Genomic DNA, 17,942 nt, shown 5'->3' with positions numbered 1-17,942 from the left:
TACAGCAGTTTCAGGCAAAAAGTGATTGATGGGTTAAGCCCTGTTCCTGTTTTTGCATTATCCCAGTTTTCCATGCATACATCCCTCCAGGCAAACTATATAATTTCTTTCTTGTCTTACCAGACCTGACAAGCTCAGAAAGCAACCATATTTACATGGAACATTAAGTGTTTTTATCAGTTTATTATTTTTATTTTTTTCCCAAATGTGTACACTCACTTCAGAGCAAGATTACAAAGGCAAACATGGATTAATTGTTTAATCTAACATCATTTGAAGGGAGATGTCAAACTGTCAAATTATTTCCATATTGAAGGCATACTCAAAATATTTTTTCACTGTGTATTTTAAAACAAGACATTTATCGCTTTACCCAGATATGATAAATTAGACTACAGGGTCATTCTTCCAATAGGGTGCCTTTGTGTCCCTGTGCCAAATAACTGATTATTGTCAAAGTAATTAATTTATAATAAAGGTTTAAGTTATTCCTATTCATAATAAATTGAAATGCTATTTAGTTTGTTTTTACAAGTAAAAAATCTGAAACAAAATAAAGGAAAAATCAGCATTCTGCAATGTCCCTATTCAAGTCCTTTAAGAATATAACTCACTAAATCCTAATGTATTGTTAAAATCTCACCATTAAAAAATACGACTTAGTGCTCAAAATTAAGAAGAAAACAAATATATATCCAAACATTTATAATTCGTTTAATAAACTTCAAAAAAGCCTCCATGAGAAGTGCACCATGTGCTGCCATTTGCTTTACCACATGGGAAATAAAGGCCAAACTTTGTTATGTAAGTCAACCCTAGAGTTGATGTAAAATACAGTGAGGGAAAAAAGTATTTGATCCCCTGCTGAATTTGTACGTTTGCCCACTGACAAAGAAATGATCAGTCTATAATTTTAATGGTAGGTGTATTTTAACAGTGAGAGACAGAATAACAACAAAAAAATCCAGAAGAACGCATTTCAAAAACGTTATAAATTGATTTGCATGTTAATGATTGAAATAAGTATTTGACCCCTTCGACTTAGTACTTGGTGGCAAAACCCTTGTTGGCAATCACAGAGGTCAGACGTTTCTTGTAGTTGGCCACCAGGTTTGCACACATCTCAGGAGGGATTTTGTCCCACTCCTCTTTGCAGATCCTCTCCAAGTCATTAATGTTTCGAGGCTGACGTTTGGCAACTCGAACCTTCAGCTCCCTCCACAGATTTTCTATGGGATTAAGGTCTGGAGACTGGCTAGGCCACTCCAGGACCCTAATCTGCTTCTTCTTGAGCCACTCCTTTGTTGCCTTGGCTGTGTGTTTTGGGTCATGGAGCCCCAGATCGAGGCAGACTGACAGTTATTTTGCGTTTCTTCCATTTGCGAATAATCGTTGTCACCTGTTGTCACCTTCTCACCAAGCTGTTTGGCGATGGTCTTGTAGCCCATTCCAGCCTTGTGTAGGTCCCTTTAAGAGAGTGCTCCTAATCTCAGCTCGTTACCTGTATAAAAGACACCTGGGAGCCAGAAATCTTGCTGATTGATAGGGGATCAAATACTTATTTCACTCATTAACATGCAAATCAATTGTTAACTTTTTTGAAAAAAAAATTCTGGATGTTTTTGTTATGTCTCTCACTGTTAAAATACACCCACCATTAAAATTATAGACTGATCATTTCTTTGTCAGTGGGCAAACATACAAAATCAGCAGGGGATCAAATACTTTTTTCCCCTCACTGTATAGTTTAAACAGTAAGTTATGGCTTTTAATTTACAGATTTTGTGCTGTTAAGCTTGTCAAAAGTGGTTTTCACTTGACTATTCTGATACAAAAGGTTTATTTCCCAAAAAACAAAGTGATTTAAAAAATGTTCACACGGTCCAAAAGGGACCCTATTGGAATAATGACCTTACAACTAATTTCTCCTCTCTACAAATATTAATAATACAGAAATATATCTGTGGCTTATAATAGTACCCTGATTTTGTGTAGAGACCAGTTTAAAAGCCCACTTTTCTTTAGGTTTCAAACTATTTCAGAACACACGTTGGGCATATCTAGTGTAATTTTAATTAAACCGAGGTCTGAGCAAGAAAATGAGCAAAACCATAATCAACCTCAAGCTTCATGACTCTCTACCTCATTTGTTTTTCCTTTACATTCTGGCAGTAGAGAAATGCATAACCCTGCAGTTCAAATGACACTGAACTTCCACTTCCATTTCAAACATAATTTCCAAAAAGTATGAATATTTTATGAGCCACTTATGGACATTTAATTATTTAAACAAACAGATGCAACCCTGCCACAGATGAGTTACATTTACACGACAGTGGAAAACCTTCAGCACACTGTTCGACCCAAACAAAGCAAGATAAACATCTGATGACTGAATAGTACGTGTACTGAGTGAAGTTCAATCTCCATTTTGAAACGAGGATCAGTCTGGAATGTTCTGTACCTTTGGTTTCAATTCGAGGTTTTAATTTGATGCTCTTCATTCTATTATGGTGCAATAGATTGGATCTGATCTGAAACATATGCTGAGCAACAGGCTTAAATAGCAGAAAATAAGCAAACGTTTAATTTGGTTTCCAAACGTAGACTGAAATGATGGTATCTTTCTAAAATAATTAAGGAAAGTACAATCCCATTAGATTTTTCAGTAGGTTCCAGGTTTTGTGTTTTTTTAGGTGGGCTGATGGATAAATAGATTAGGTCTGCCCACTGATTGTCTGGGTTTTGTATAGATATTTTCTCCACCTGCCTTCCTGAAACTGCATATGGTCCTTCTTTGCTTTAAAGACTTTCCAAAATATACAACTTCTAACCATAAAGTGGTTCCAAAAGGTCCTTATATTATAGTTATTTTTTTAGTTTGGCGGAAAAATGTACCACATTACCTAAATTCACATATCAGTCAAAACACATTTATACCTGATTAACTTATTTAACAGTCCTCTCTTCATTGTGTGGTATTTTAATTAATGTGATTAATATCGGTCATTCAGATGTGGTCTGTGAATAATTAGGACATGCAATAATTGCCCAACAGTAACAGCTCTGAACATCTCAGAGATGATGGGGAAGTAGCTGTAATACAACACTCAACTGATGAACCCTACAGCTGAGCACAGGAACACTCTGAGATACGAACGCCAAGGACACATGGTTTGGACCAAAGCATTTTATGTAAGCCTTTAAAATGGACACAAAATAGATTTAAAATGGGTTCCATTACAAATTGCTTTTTTGGTCAAGTACTCTGTGGAAACACATACCAACATGCAAATTGGCTGGAACTACAGAAACATTTACATTGGGGAGGTTAATGCGCTTACCTGGAGACATGCCACTCCAATTCCCACCGCTCCTATAATAAGTAGATGATCAGCCAGAAACTGCTCCAGCTTGGTGATGCAACCTCCCTGAAAAAACACAAAAACAATCCTGTATTATTACTGTCCCAACATTCCTATTGTGTGGCTGTCATTTCCCACTGGAAGAATTATGAGCTTAAAAGTTTTTGCTGAAGTAGCAGCGATACCACAGAGAAGACAAAACAAGAATCCTCAACAACAGAAAAAAAAAAAAAAAAAATAGTTCTAGCTAATTCTTATTTTAGTGTAACCCACAAATACACTACCGGTCAAAAGTTTTAGAACTACCAGTGCGTTTCATTCTCAAACACATCCGATTTACAGTTTTGGTGCCCGGGGGGTAAACGTGCAGTCAGTCTGCTCTGGGGTGGTGTATACATTTAAAAAAAAAAAAAGAGGTGTTCTAAAACCTTTGAACGGTAGTGTATACAAAAAGAAATACATATAAATAAAACTAATACTTGAAACTGAATTATTAAATAATAAAAACCCAAATTGCAGTACATTACTACAGAGTTTAATGCTATAACCCTGGAATTTACATTGCTCTTGAGATGCACTGCCCATAATTTCTACAGCAAACTGTGCTAGACTATTTAGTAGACGTATCTTAATTATAAATGTATGAGTCTGCAAACATTATACAAATATAAAACAATAAAACATTATTTCTATCATTAAGAGATGTTCCCTCTTTAGTTGGCTGATGCTCTGGAAATAATATTCCCCGTTCATAAAGGCATGCTTGGTAAAGAAAATTAAATTCAGTGCGCGAGACTCCTAAAACTTTATGCGTTTCTGTGGGTCTTCATGTCCCCATGAGATTACAGTCGAGGGAAAACTGAGAAAATATATTGACCATAAAATCTACTAAATATTGATAAAAAATGCTAATACAGTGAGGGGAAAAAAGTATTTGATCCCCTGCTGATTTTGTATGTTTGCCCACTGACAAAGAAATGATCAGTCTATAATTTTAATGGTAGGTGTATTTTAACAGTGAGAGACAGAATAACAACAAAAAAATCCAGAAAAAACGCATTTCAAAAGTTATAAATTGATTTGCATGTTAATGAGGCAAATAAGTATTTGATCCCCTATCAATCAGCAAGATTTCTGGATCCCAGGTGTCTTTTATACAGGTAACGAGCTGAGATTAGGGGCACTCTCTTAAAGGGAGAGCTCCTAATCTCAGCTCGTTACCTGTATAAAAGACACCTGTCCACAGAAGCAATCAATCAATCAGATTCCAAACTCTCCACCATGGCCAAGACCAAAGAGCTGTCCAAGGATGTCAGGGACAAGATTGTAGACCTACACAAGGCTGGAATGGGCTACAAGACCATCGCCAAGCAGCTTGGTGAGAAGGTGACAACAGTTGGAAGAAACACAAAATAACTGTCAGTCTCCCTCGGTCTGGGGCTCCATGCAAGATGTCACCTCGTGGAGTTTCAATGATCATGAGAACGGTGAGGAATCAGCCCAGAACTACACGGGAGGATCTTGTTAATGACCTCAAGGCAGCTGGGACCATAGTCACCAAGAAAACAATTGGTAACACACTACGCCGTGAAAAACTGAAATCCTGCAGCGCCCGCAAGGTCCCCCTGCTCAAGAAAGCACATGTACAGGCCCGTCTGAAGTTTGCCAATGAACATCTGAATGATTCAGAGGAGAACTGGGTGAAAGTGTTGTGGTCAGACGAGACCAAAATCGAGCTCTTTGGCATCAACTCAACTCGCCGTGTTTGGAGGAGGAGGAATGACCCCAAGAACACCATCCCCACCGTCAAACATGGAGGTGGAAACATTATGCTTTGGGGGTGTTTTTCTGCTAAGGGGACAGGACAACTGCACCGCATCAAAGGGACGATGGACGGGGCCATGTACCGTCAAATCTTGGGTGAGAACCTCCTTCCCTCAGCCAGGGCATTGAAAATGGGTCATGGATGGGTATTCCAGCATGACAATGACCCAAAACACACAGCCAAGGCAACAAAGGAGTGGCTCAAGAAGAAGCACATTAAGGTCCTGGAGTGGCCTAGCCAGTCTCCAGACCTTAATCCCATAGAAAATCTGTGGAGGGAGCTGAAGGTTCCAGTTGCCAAACGTCAGCCTCGAAACCTTAATGACTTGGAGAGGATCTGCAAAGAGGAGTGGGACAAAATCCCTCCTGAGATGTGTGCAAACCTGGTGGCCAACTGCAAGAAACATCTGACCTCTGTGATTGCTAACAAGGGTTTTGCCACCAAGTACTAAGTCGAAGGGGTCAAATACTTATTTCCCTCATTAACATGCAAATCAATTTATAACTTTTTTGAAATGCGTTTTTCTGGATTTTTTTGTTGTTATTCTGTCTCTCACTGTTAAAATACACCTACCATTAAAATTATAGACTGATCATTTCTTTGTCAGTGGGCAAACGTACAAAATCAGCAGGGGATCAAATACTTTTTTCCCTCACTGTATATTACAACTGAAATTGCACAATACAGAGGTGATAAAAGTCCACAGATTTCCCCCCCCCCACCCAACACTTTTGTGTGCCTGCAGCAGAATGTGGTAGCTGTAGACCAACACAGCCAAGCACAAACAACATTAAGGTCTACTAGCATCAAAATATTACGCTGACACTGCAACAGGAAAATGGCATATTCATGGTTTAGTTCCCCAGGGAGCAGAATTACTTTCCTAACTCACGTTTGATTGTCTTCAGATGTCTTTTTGGGCAATCATTGACTGCGACAGTAACTCTTCTGGGAACTCCACAGATGTTGTAATTAAAAAAAGGGTTCTTGTGTACAAACATGCATGGCCAGCATGAAGCAACACAGAATGAGTATCAAATAGGGATTGATCATGACAAGGAAGCCCCAGTACCTAAATCTAAGGAAACTAATACATTGTGCAGTGTCAATATCAATATTTATGAAATTACCTGAATTTTTGTTCTTCTCTGATACTGACACTGACACTGATAATCTTGTTATCATGGCACCTGTCAGTGGGTGGGATATATTAGGCAGCAAGTAAACATTTTGTCCTCAAAGCTGATGTGTTAGAAGCAGGAAAAATGGGCAAGCGTAAGGATCTGAGCGACTTTAACAAGGGCCAAATTGTGATGGCTAGACGACTGGGTCAGAGCATCTCCAAAACTGCAGCTCTTGTGGGTGTTCCCGGTCTGCAGTGATCAGTACCTATCAAAAGTGGTGCAAGGAAGGAAAAGCGGTGAACCGGCGACAGGGTCATGGGCGGCCAAGGCTCAGTGATGCACGTGGGGAGCGAAGGCTGGCCCGTGTGATCCGATCCAACAGACAAGCTACTGTAGCTAAAATTGCTGAAAAAGTGAATGCTGGTTCTGATAGAAAGGTGTCAGAACACACAGTGCATCGCAGTTTGTTGCGTATGGGGCTGCGTAGCCGCAGACCAGTCAGGGTGCCCATGCTGACCCCTGTCCACTGCCGAAAACGCCTACAATGGGCACGTGAGCATCAGAACTGGACCACGGAGCAATGGAAGAAGGTGGCCTGGTCTGATGAATCACGAGTTCAAGGTGTTGACTTGGCCTCTAAAATCCTCCGATCTCAATCCAATCGAGCATCTGTGGGATGTGCTGGACAAACGAATCTGATCCATGGAGGCCCCACCTCACAACTTACAGGACTTAAAGGATCTGCTGCTAACGTCTTGGTGCCAGATACCACAGCACGCCTTCAGAGGTCTAGTGGAGTCCATGCCTCGACGGGTCAGGGCTGTTTTGGCGGCAAAAGGGGGACCTACACAACAATAGGCAGCTGGTCATAATGTTATGGCTGATCGGTGTATATATGAAACAACTACACTCACCTAAAGGATTATTAGGAACACCTGTTCAATTTCTCATTAATGCAATTATCTAACCAACCAATCACATGGCAGTTGCTTCAATGCATTTAGGGGTGTGGTCCTGGTCAAGACAATCTCCTGAACTCCAAACTGAATGTCTGTATGGGAAAGAAAGGTGATTTAAGCAATTTTGAGCGTGGCATGGTTGTTGGTGCCAGACGGGCCGGTCTGAGTATTTCACAATCTGCTCAGTTACTGGGATTTTCACGCACAACCATTTCTAGGGTTTACAAAGAATGGTGTGAAAAGGGAAAAACATTCAGTATGCGGCAGTCCTGTGGGCGAAAATTCCTTGTTGATGCTAGAGGTCAGAGGAGAATGGGCCGACTGATTCAAGCTGATAGAAGAGCAACTTTGACTGAAATAACCACTCGTTACAACCGAGGTATGCAGCAAAGCATTTGTGAAGCCACAACACGTACAACCTTGAGGCGGATGGGCTACAACAGCAGAAGACCCCACCGGGTACCACTCATCTCCACTACAAATAGGAAAAAGAGGCTACAATTTGCACAAGCTCACCAAAATTGGACAGTTGAAGACTGGAAAAATGTTGCCTGGTCTGATGAGTCTCGATTTCTGTTGAGACATTCACATGGTAGAGTCAGAATTTGGCGTAAACAGAATGAGAACATGGATCCATCATGCCTTGTTACCACTGTGCAGGCTGGTGGTGGTGGTGTAATGGTGTGGGGGATGTTTTCTTGGCACACTTTAGGCCCCTTAGTGCCAATTGGGCATCGTTTAAATGCCACGGCCTACCTGAGCATTGTTTCTGACCATGTCCATCCCTTTATGACCACCATGTACCCATCCTCTGATGGCTACTTCCAGCAGGATAATGCACCATGTCACAAAGGTCGAATCATTTCAAATTGGTTTCTTGAACATGACAATGAGTTCACTGTACTAAACTGGCCCCCACAGTCACCAGATCTCAACCCAATAGAGCATCTTTGGGATGTGGTGGAACGGGAGCTTCGTGCCCTGGATGTGCATCCCACAAATCTCCATCAACTGTAAGATGCTATCCTATCAATATGGGCCAATATTTCTAAAGAATGCTTTCAGCACCTTGTTGAATCAATGCCACGTAGAATTAAGGCAGTTCTGAAGGCGAAAGGGGGTCAAACACAGTATGGTGTTCCTAATAATCCTTTAGGTGAGTGTATATTAGAAACAGAATGCTTATTTTTTTTCTTATTATTCATAATACTTAATTGTTAAAACATTTTACGATCATGTTCATGAGATGTGCAAACTTGCGTGTCTCTAGCTTAGATAATTTATCAAACAGCACAGACATTGAACTTGGAAAGATACAGAGATAGGTGTTACACTAAAAACATGCCAGAAGCCCTGCCAAGACCTTACTTAGGGCTGCTGGTAACTGCTTGGATAGCATTTATATATGAACAAAAACCTCCCTCTCATAAATCACTACAGTAAGTCCTATTAATGGTTCAAGTAAGTGCATTTGTAGCTTATAATGCTTTCATTACACATGATACAGGCCTTATTGATATTATGCCAATGAGGAAGTGATTGCTTTATACTGCCTTGCAAAGCTGAAAAGATCCTCATATTTAACACAATGCTGCCTGCACTGGCAAGTGGTAGTGGATTTCATTATACAGTCTGATTTTAAATGTTTAAATTGAATTCGTGGCCCCTATAGCTTATTTTATGTTATTCAAATCTTAACCTTAGCAGAAAGGCCTAAATCAGAAACATTGTATTGATTTAGGACTACAGAATTAAATATATTAAACAAACAAATGCATATTTTATACAAATACACACACACACAAACACAATTATCATGAACTGTCTACCAGGCTTGAGCAGTGAATCCATTATAATTGAAATTATCTATTCTAAATCAGTGGCTATTAATCTTAATGAATCTTAAAGATTAATGAATTCAAGGGATTTAATTATTATGAATTAATTAAGGATCTGTGTGTCATCCTTTAATCATTTCATAAAATGTATATCAACTGAATTTCTCATTAACTGAGCAAAATTATTCTCCCATTGAGCATGTGGGGATCTCCAGCTGACCTCAAGACTTTGACACATGCTAATAAAACCTGTGCCACTCACCACATACACTCTCTGGAACTGTAATTCCCACCATAAATCTTAATTTCAATCTGTGCATACTATATGTCAAATGCATCACACTCACATAAGCCTTGTAAACCATTTTTAATTTAACAGGCAACAATGTACCACTGTAACGGGATAAATGACAAAACAGACCATTGATTTCCTTTCCTTCCCAAAGTCCTACACAACGAATAGGTTATTTTCTCTTGACTTCTGCTCAAAATCTTTCTTCTGGGTTATAACAACGTTTAAATAGCAGCATTATTCTTTGGCATAAAGATTTCTCAACATCTTAACTTCAGGCACAACAATACAAGAGTCATTACATCGCTTAAACTAGCATTTTCAAAATGTGTGTGCCAGCGCTCAGAAATAAAGAAATAATCTATGACAAGTTCTATCCACATAAATCTAACTGACAAAAAACATCCTCGAGCCCCACTGTGTTAAGGTCTGTCATTCATCAAAAAAACTAAAATCAAGACAAATGTACCTGCTAAATTAAAAAAAAAAAAAAAGATAGGCCTTATAGAAATACACAAAAAAACATCAACAATATTAATCACAATATATCTACTTCAAAGATTTTAACCATGATAAATGTATGTCTTTGCTTGCTTTGCAATAACAAGGTCAGACTTTCTTCACACATTCTTCAGATTTACCAAACCTTGTGGTATGAATTGAACCAGTATCACGTAACAGCGAAATAAAGACTGCAAAGACATCGGCGCACATCCAATTACAGCGCAGACAATTAGAGAGACTGTCCTATAAAGGGCATCCCTGTCACAGCAGACTCTTCAGACCAAACATCTTTTTTTTTTTTTTTTTTTTACTATTTATTACTAAATACTACAATAATAATAATAATAATAATAATAATAATAATAATAATAATAATAATAATAATACATTCCTGTCGAGTCTGTGTCATTGTAGACGCAGTTTCTTTTGTTTAATAGCAGTTGCTTTTGACCTGCCTGTCGTCCTGCAGCAGAGTGGTATAGAGAGGAAATTTACGGTCAGCCTCAACTAGGATTGCAGAGGCGGAATAATTTCAGTAAAAACATTTTTAAAACAGTAGTACATGCATTGTATAACCAATATTTCTTTATTCTTTGGGAAAGGCATCTTTTCATTTAAATGTTTCAATAAAGGGCTTTTCTGTCAGAATTAGTGTTATTTTAAATCTCTTAGAGTGAAATGCAAATATTATGGTTGGCTGATCCTCAGATCTTTTAAACTAATAACTTCTCAGGTGAAACAAACCTTTTTTTATATGCAACCACAGTATGTCATCATAGTAGGAACTATATTGCAAAATATATTACATACACACACACCAATCAATGTATACGCCTAGATTATAAAATAGGCTGAATGTTGTGATGTAAATATTATTGCATGCTGGTACTGCTAAGCCAAAATTAATTGAAATCTGGTGGCTGTATGATTGTTTAAAGAGAAGCTGAGAAACTAAGACAGGGCCTTATTGATACCAATCAATATATTCTGAGATTATAAGGTAAATGTTGTGATTTAAAAGTTATTATTGTGTGCTGGTCTAGCTATCAGGTGGATGTATGACATTTTTGCTTTGCTGTTTCTCATCAACAATTTTTCAGCTGATAAACTGACATCAATACCTTGGTGTGGTGAAAGTAATTAGATGGATGTGCAAAGGTGAAATACAATTGGAGTACAAATTAGAACTGAAGAACTGATTTAGTGTACGTCATGACCAACAAGACCACCTAGATGCATCACAGGTATGTGATAAAATATCAAGCGATGGAAATTGCAAGAGAATTTGGAGGAACTAGCACATCACAAGATACAAAGCTCTCCCAAGAATCAAGAGAACTTGAAAGAAAAACAATAGGTTGTGAATGCAACCTCGGTTATCTGAAAAAGGAAGCACTGCCCAAGGGGGAGGGGTTTCTGTGCACTTCTGTAGGAACCCAATTGAAAACGTCACTATCAAAGCTGCCATTGGCCCCTGTGCACATCACTCCAAACAGGTCCCTTCCCACTTCCTCTTCTATAAAACGTGACGTCAGCGCGGGTTCGTTCTCTTTTCCCGGAGTTAGGACCACTATGCGACCTTGCAGCCCTTGGGCAGTGCCTTTTTCAGATAACCAGGGTTGCATTCGCAACCTATCATTATCTTTCAAGTCGGAAGCACTGCCCAAGGGGGAGGGGTTACTGTATAACAAAACCGTCGCAAGGGAGAAGGCAGTGAGCTGATAAGGGAGCCTGGTCGCCTCAGCAACACAACTCCAGACAGGAGCCACAGAGGCCCCTTGGGGCCAACCTGGGCTGTCCATGAGCGAGGACCACAGTCACCCTCTACCGGGGACTGTCTGCAATCAGCATATACAAAGCGGGGCTACAGAGGTCAACTCTTACACCCTCCGCTGCTAGCGCTCTTGCTGTGGAGGAAAAAGCCCTGTGGACAGAAAAACCAACACAGCAAGCAATCAGATAATATATGGCACTATATTAACACAATTATTATTTTTAAAGGCTCTATTTGTGAACCGAAAGTGCAGCCGGAGCTCAGGTGCGCAAACAGACAGGATCGAAATGAGCTATAAATGTAACTAATAAGACACACAATAGAGACAGAGATGTAGCGAAACAGTGGTTAACAACAAAATTAGTGAAGCCAGCCAGCCAAAATACGCAGTTTTTAAGGTCTAATGCAACACTTAGACAGAAAGCTCACGTTCTCGGGTCCAGCAAAATGGCAAAAGAGGACAAACCTGCACATATGTCATGTTTTATAGAACAGGAAGTGGGAAGGGACCTGTTCTGAGTGACATGTGCAGGAAAAAGCACCTGGTGATGATGGAATCACAAAAAGAGGCTGAAGAAGAAATGAAGATTCTGGCAAAACGTTTCACAAAGTCTTAGAAATAAACAAATCCCAGATGAATGGAACAATGCAATTGGCATTCTCCTTAATGTGAGAGGAGACAAACGAGCAGATGGAAATATTATGTAAGAAAATCAAAAGAAGAGTAAAAATGGGATGGAGTGCATTTAGAAGAAACAGCAGACTGGTGAAATCTACCCACTTGCCAGAAGAGAGAAGTATTTGATCAATGCATACTACCAGCGCTCACAGGCTGTGAAACCTGGTCACCTGGCAGAAATTATACAAAACCTGCAGACGATACAGAAGGGCATGGAGAGATGTCTGCTTGGATTAACTAAGAAGAGATAGAAAAATAAATGAATGGATCTGAGAACAAACCAAAACATGGTTATAAACTGGCAATGGGCCGGACACACTGCAAAAAGAACAGATCAATAATGGACAAAGGAGGCTATGGAATGGATCCCAAGAGATACAAAATACCTATTAAATGATCACATAAGAGATGGAAAGATAAAGATTAAGATTAAGATTAGTGAAAACATCTTGGGGAGGCCTTCATCCAGCAGTGGATCGTTATAGGCTGATGGTGATTATATATCACCATCAGCCTATAAGGATCCACTGCTGGAATTTATATTCTATATATTAGAAGATTTATTTTTTATTACAAAAGCTTGCAGTGCCCACCTTAACAAAATAAAAAATAAATAAAAAAAAAACTATTTTATGCTTGGCTAAATCATAGAATATTAAAAAGTGAAACCTAGACACTTCTGTAGGAAATTGGAAACGAGATAAATAAACAAGGTATTCAACCACTTTAGTCCATCAGGACAGATCTAATGCAATGTGTCACCGTGAACTGTAAGCTGTTCAAATTGTTTTGGACAGAAACGAGTCCAACGCTTAGTAATTACGTTTTCCCTGATCACTCCGGAGAAGATGGAGTGGGAGACGTGCAGTGAATAATAGTTTATAGTGACATAAGTGCTAAGGACCTAACTGGTATCACCCTGAATTTCCCAGCTGTGCCACAAACAGAAACACTGCTGTTTTAATGTTTGCTTGATTGAAAGTGATCTTGGAGCGACGCGGTAGAGTGTGGGAGCCGGCACTCTATTCTTCGTTAACAATCTCACAATCAGCACCACGTCTCCCATTTCAGTAAATTGCTCTGCAGCCTGAACTGCTAGATCAAACTTCTCTCGGCTGCCTTTCATGGTCCATCAAAACTCTGACTTTAATCACATCAGTACAGGTCCCCATAATCATCACTGTTCTTCCCACAATCGTGCATTCTATCTATCTGGATCATTTCTTAAGATGGATGAATAGAAGTGTTTATTTAAATTTAAAAAATGGGCCCCTAAGCTTCTATTATTTAGTGCTATATATATATATATATATATATATATATATATATATATATATATATATATATATATATATATAATCTCAAAGACAGCTATAGACAGAGTAGAAACCATTCAATCTGATATACACTAAACTGCTATGCATAGTTCAAGATCTTCTCTTATGTTTTTTGGCAACACTGGTCTGCAGAGGAATGATGAACCATAAAAAAAGAACAGTCCCTATAGTATAATTCCAGAGTCTTGGCCAATAAAACACATTTCTGTTTTCTAAGTAAGATCCTCACACAGTTATTGTGTACATTTTAAAGGTCCCAGAGGAAATTCTGGGACTCCATGATGGAAATTACTGTATTACTGTATTCATAACCATATCTACAACTGAAATGCTCAAACCCAAATTGAAAAAAGTTATCAATATTAATCCTTTAAACAATTCTCATTACCAAGCCAAGACCTTCTTTCTTTTTGTATACCGTTATTATTACATTTGATTCTTTGACCCTGATAAACTTACCATTTGCTACTCACCTGTAGATGCTAACCACAAGACATCCTTTCCCAGCAAATACACAAATATATCAATGTGCAAATCAATATGAATACAATAACCATGTTAAAGAGGTTTTACATTCAAACAGGTGTCAGGCAGAGTTCTCCCCTTAGTTGGCTGAGTAAGGCACTATAAAATCTTTCCTACCTCCACTTTGTAGATGTTGGATGGATGGTCTCTCCCTCCACAGCTGGGTGTGATTGTTTTACAGCAGCTGTCTGGGACCACTCGAGTCCCTGCTTCGGCAGAGTTGATGTACACGCTGTGCTGCCAGTCAGATGCATTGTTACTGCCACAGCATTTGAACTATAACGGAAGAAGACACAATATCAAGGAAATGAGGGGAAAGAACAATGCACACAAAGGTTTCCTCAAACTTGTATGAAAAAAACGAATTGTCCTTATACAAATAAAACTGTGATCAACACTGATGCACGAGCGAAACATATTCACTAATAAAAAGATGATATTCACTATTTCCATGGCAATAGGCACTGGTCTACAGAGATGTGGTAAAAAAGTGATATGGTAAGATGAGTCATCCTTCACCATATTCCTGACAAGTGGGCGAGTGCCTGTGTGGAATACCAAGACTGCTTGACCTCTACAGTGAGGGGGTCTGGAGGCTCTTTTATGCTGTGGGGGGCATTTTCCTGGCATGGTTTGGGTCATAAGTTATTCTGAGTGATCACCATTATCCTATGGTGACACATTTCTATCCTGATGGGAGTGGTCTCTTCCAGGATGACAATGCCCCATCCACAGGGCACGAGGGCTCACTGAATGGTGTGATGAGTATGAAAATGATCTTCACAGTCACCAGATCTCAACCCAATTGAACACCTATGGGAGATTCTGGACCGACGTGTTAGACAGCGCTCTCCACCACCATCATCAAAACACCAAATGAGGGAATATCTTTTGGAAGAATGGTGTTCATCCCTACAGTAGAGTGCAGAGACCCGCAGAATCTGTGCCAAGAGCATTGAAGCTGTTCTGGCGGCTCGTGGTGCCCAACACCTTACTGAGACACTTTCTGTTGGTTTTTCCTTTAATTTGTCACCTGTCTGTATATCAATGCAAGTAATATTCATGAAGTCTGAAACATGAACTTATTAACTTAAAGGTTGGATAGTGATGGGAAAGGAATGCCTTGTACTATAATACATCCCACCATGTGTGTGCCTGTGATGTTTGTGTTTTTTTTATGAAGAAACATTACACAGCACTACCAGAACAAATGTCTCATGGCACCCTTTACTAATTGTCCGGCACTGTGCTATTACACAGCCTCAAAAGAATAACAGTACTATTAAGACTGAAATAAAAGCAGGCCAGGCTTTTAGCAACATTAATTCAGTATAATGGATGCCTAGGTTTAAAGAGATGTTCAGACACAAATCTGAGCTCTTTTCCTGCAGACAGGACCTGGTCGACAGTAAGTAAGAGGGTTTCATGGGAATATAAATTGCAGCTGGTCAGCACAATGCTCTCTTAACTTTCACCTAAAATACAGTATTTATTACATTCACACAATATATGTTCATTTTGGATAACTTTCAGAGATAGCACTTGAGAGAGAAATAACTGTAATTAAAACCACATACTTACATGAGAAACGTTGTTTTGCAGAAATTTCAGGCACATGTACTGAACCTTTTCAACCCCCTCCCACAACGAAACAGACACTTCAGAAGTAGCAGCTGCTTGCTGTTGCATTCAAGCAATAAGCTGACAGCCTCAATCTTAATGAGCTGCACTCAGAGATATTGTTTTTAGTAATTACTCCTCTTCAGCATTTCATTTTCATTTTGATTACATTTTTGCTTCAAAGATACCAATAGACATTGTTTGCTCTAGAAATACCTTCTGGACACGTGAATGTTGCAAAACAATTCAAAATTCATACCTGACTGACCCGTGCACTCAAAATATTCAGAAAATATTAATTTACTGCAGCTTTTAGTGAAATGCAAATAAAAGGAAAATCAGATCAGTTTTCAGATTGTGGAAAAACCTTGGAATGACCTTTTTCAGTTTGAAGAATCTCTGTTAATAGAAATACCACCCATTTCCTTATCATAATGGCAATGAAGCTTCAGTTAATAATGTGTTTGAGTCAATAATTACGGGGTCATTAAAAATATGTAGTGTTAGGATATGAGCAATACAGAAGGCAGTTGAGGAACATCTCAGGGACACATCACCACAAGGTATTCACTGCAGTGTTAGATCTTCTGTTGAGACACTGATTTTAGAAATGATCTAACACCTAGAAAAGCTCATCAATATGACTCGGATGTTACTTTATACTGTACTGAAGCTTATCACTGCACTACAGTAATATAAAGCGTTATTAAATTCACATTTTATATAGAATGTCAGTAAATCAGACTCTTGATTCTCTCTTCAGTTGCTGAAATGAACCGAATAATCCTTTGGGTAGGTTACAGCATTCATATATACCTGTCAGCGTGATACTAAACACCTTTGCTAACATGCCAGAATCTCAAAATGTTTGAATTAGATTAGATAATTTTCCCCAAATTCGCACCTGGTGAATTTCCCAGTCATTATTGAGGCTATCGAGACCTGCTCTTCCACAAAGTACTGAAAGCGTCCTAGAATTTAAGGTTTTGATCTCTTACCTATACATATTGACGGCCTTAAATGAACCATTTAACACTCTTTGCATCAGAAGATGAAGTTAAATTCGGTTGATCAAAGTCAACTCTCCATGGCACCTGCTGTACAGTCAATCAAAAAATAAAAAAGTTCCTGTGTTTGTGTGAGACACTTGCATGGAAGGGAGGAGAAGAGGTGTATCAATGATGCACAAGTTTGAAAACATGTAGAATATGCCTTTTCCTGTACAGTCTGCCATCTTGGTTTTCTCCAAGAATCAGAAACCATTTTTTAAAGCAGAGCATTCAGCCACAATGTCACATCACCAAAGCATTAATAAAAGAGAACGAAGCAATATTCATTATACGGTCACAAGATAATGTAGTTTGACAAAGAAAAATTACCTGCACTGATTAAAGTAAATATGCTACAGAAGGCCTCTCTGATTGCCAGCATATTTGTCATGCTCGTTTTTACAGTGAAGGGAAACAGCTGTTGATCTGGTTGGGGTACCTAACAGCAGAGCTGAGATCAGCTGCGATTAATCCATGTGACCCAAACGGTTGAATAGCAAGCAGGGTCATTTAACAGGACTTTGAAAAAGGCACAGCGCTCTCTTACATCTTGCTGGAGTCTGTCAACGGCGTGCGTGATGAGATTCTTTCCAGGCTGCGCGTAGTTCTCTGTCATGGTCTGGTTGAGATGTTGCTTCAGTTCGTCGCTAAGCTGGGAAGCAAAGCAATAATGCAAAAAAGCACACAATAAAAAAAAAAAGATTAAGAGGGGAAATGTGTGACTAGGCAAAAATCTATTCCCACAATCAGAAGAAAATATTAAAAACAGAAACAGACATAAAGAGTTTAGGATTGTGCTCCACAACAAACACTTATGGTTTGGAAATAAAAATGAGGGTAAAAAGTGAGAATAGAATGAATGTGTTTTGTCTGCTCTTCTCTTGCTCTTGGAAAATAAGTTCAAATGATAGTTGAATAAGTCTGGATGAGTGATTGTAAGTATACATTATCTATAAAAGGATTTAACATGATTCAAGCTATAAATAGTTCCCTTTAAGAGGGATCATTTTTATTTCTGAAAACTCTCCTTCATCTGATTTAATGACGATGT

The 17,942-nt window shown here is 39.0% G+C and overlaps 1 protein-coding gene across 5 annotated transcripts in view; it reads right to left on the bottom strand.

Annotated features, from left to right (window-relative positions):
- The window catches only part of tspan11 (tetraspanin 11), a 95,692-nt gene that overhangs the window by 19,772 nt on the left and 57,978 nt on the right, over positions 1–17,942 (bottom strand). For all 5 annotated transcript variants that reach the window (XM_066724080.1, XM_066724081.1, XM_066724084.1 and 2 more), the window contains 3 exons: positions 17,439–17,543; positions 14,340–14,498; positions 3,345–3,431 (listed from right to left, as the gene is read on the bottom strand). In XM_066724080.1, the coding sequence (XP_066580177.1) occupies positions 3,345–3,431; positions 14,340–14,498; positions 17,439–17,543 (351 nt within the window). The remainder of the gene's footprint in view (positions 1–3,344; positions 3,432–14,339; positions 14,499–17,438; positions 17,544–17,942) is intronic.

Source organism: Amia ocellicauda, chromosome 15 (assembly GCF_036373705.1).
Source record: "Amia ocellicauda isolate fAmiCal2 chromosome 15, fAmiCal2.hap1, whole genome shotgun sequence".
Lineage (NCBI taxonomy): Eukaryota > Metazoa > Chordata > Actinopteri > Amiiformes > Amiidae > Amia > Amia ocellicauda.
The sequence above is the reverse complement of the archived record's forward strand: the minus strand, read 5'-3'. Positions and strand labels throughout refer to the sequence as shown.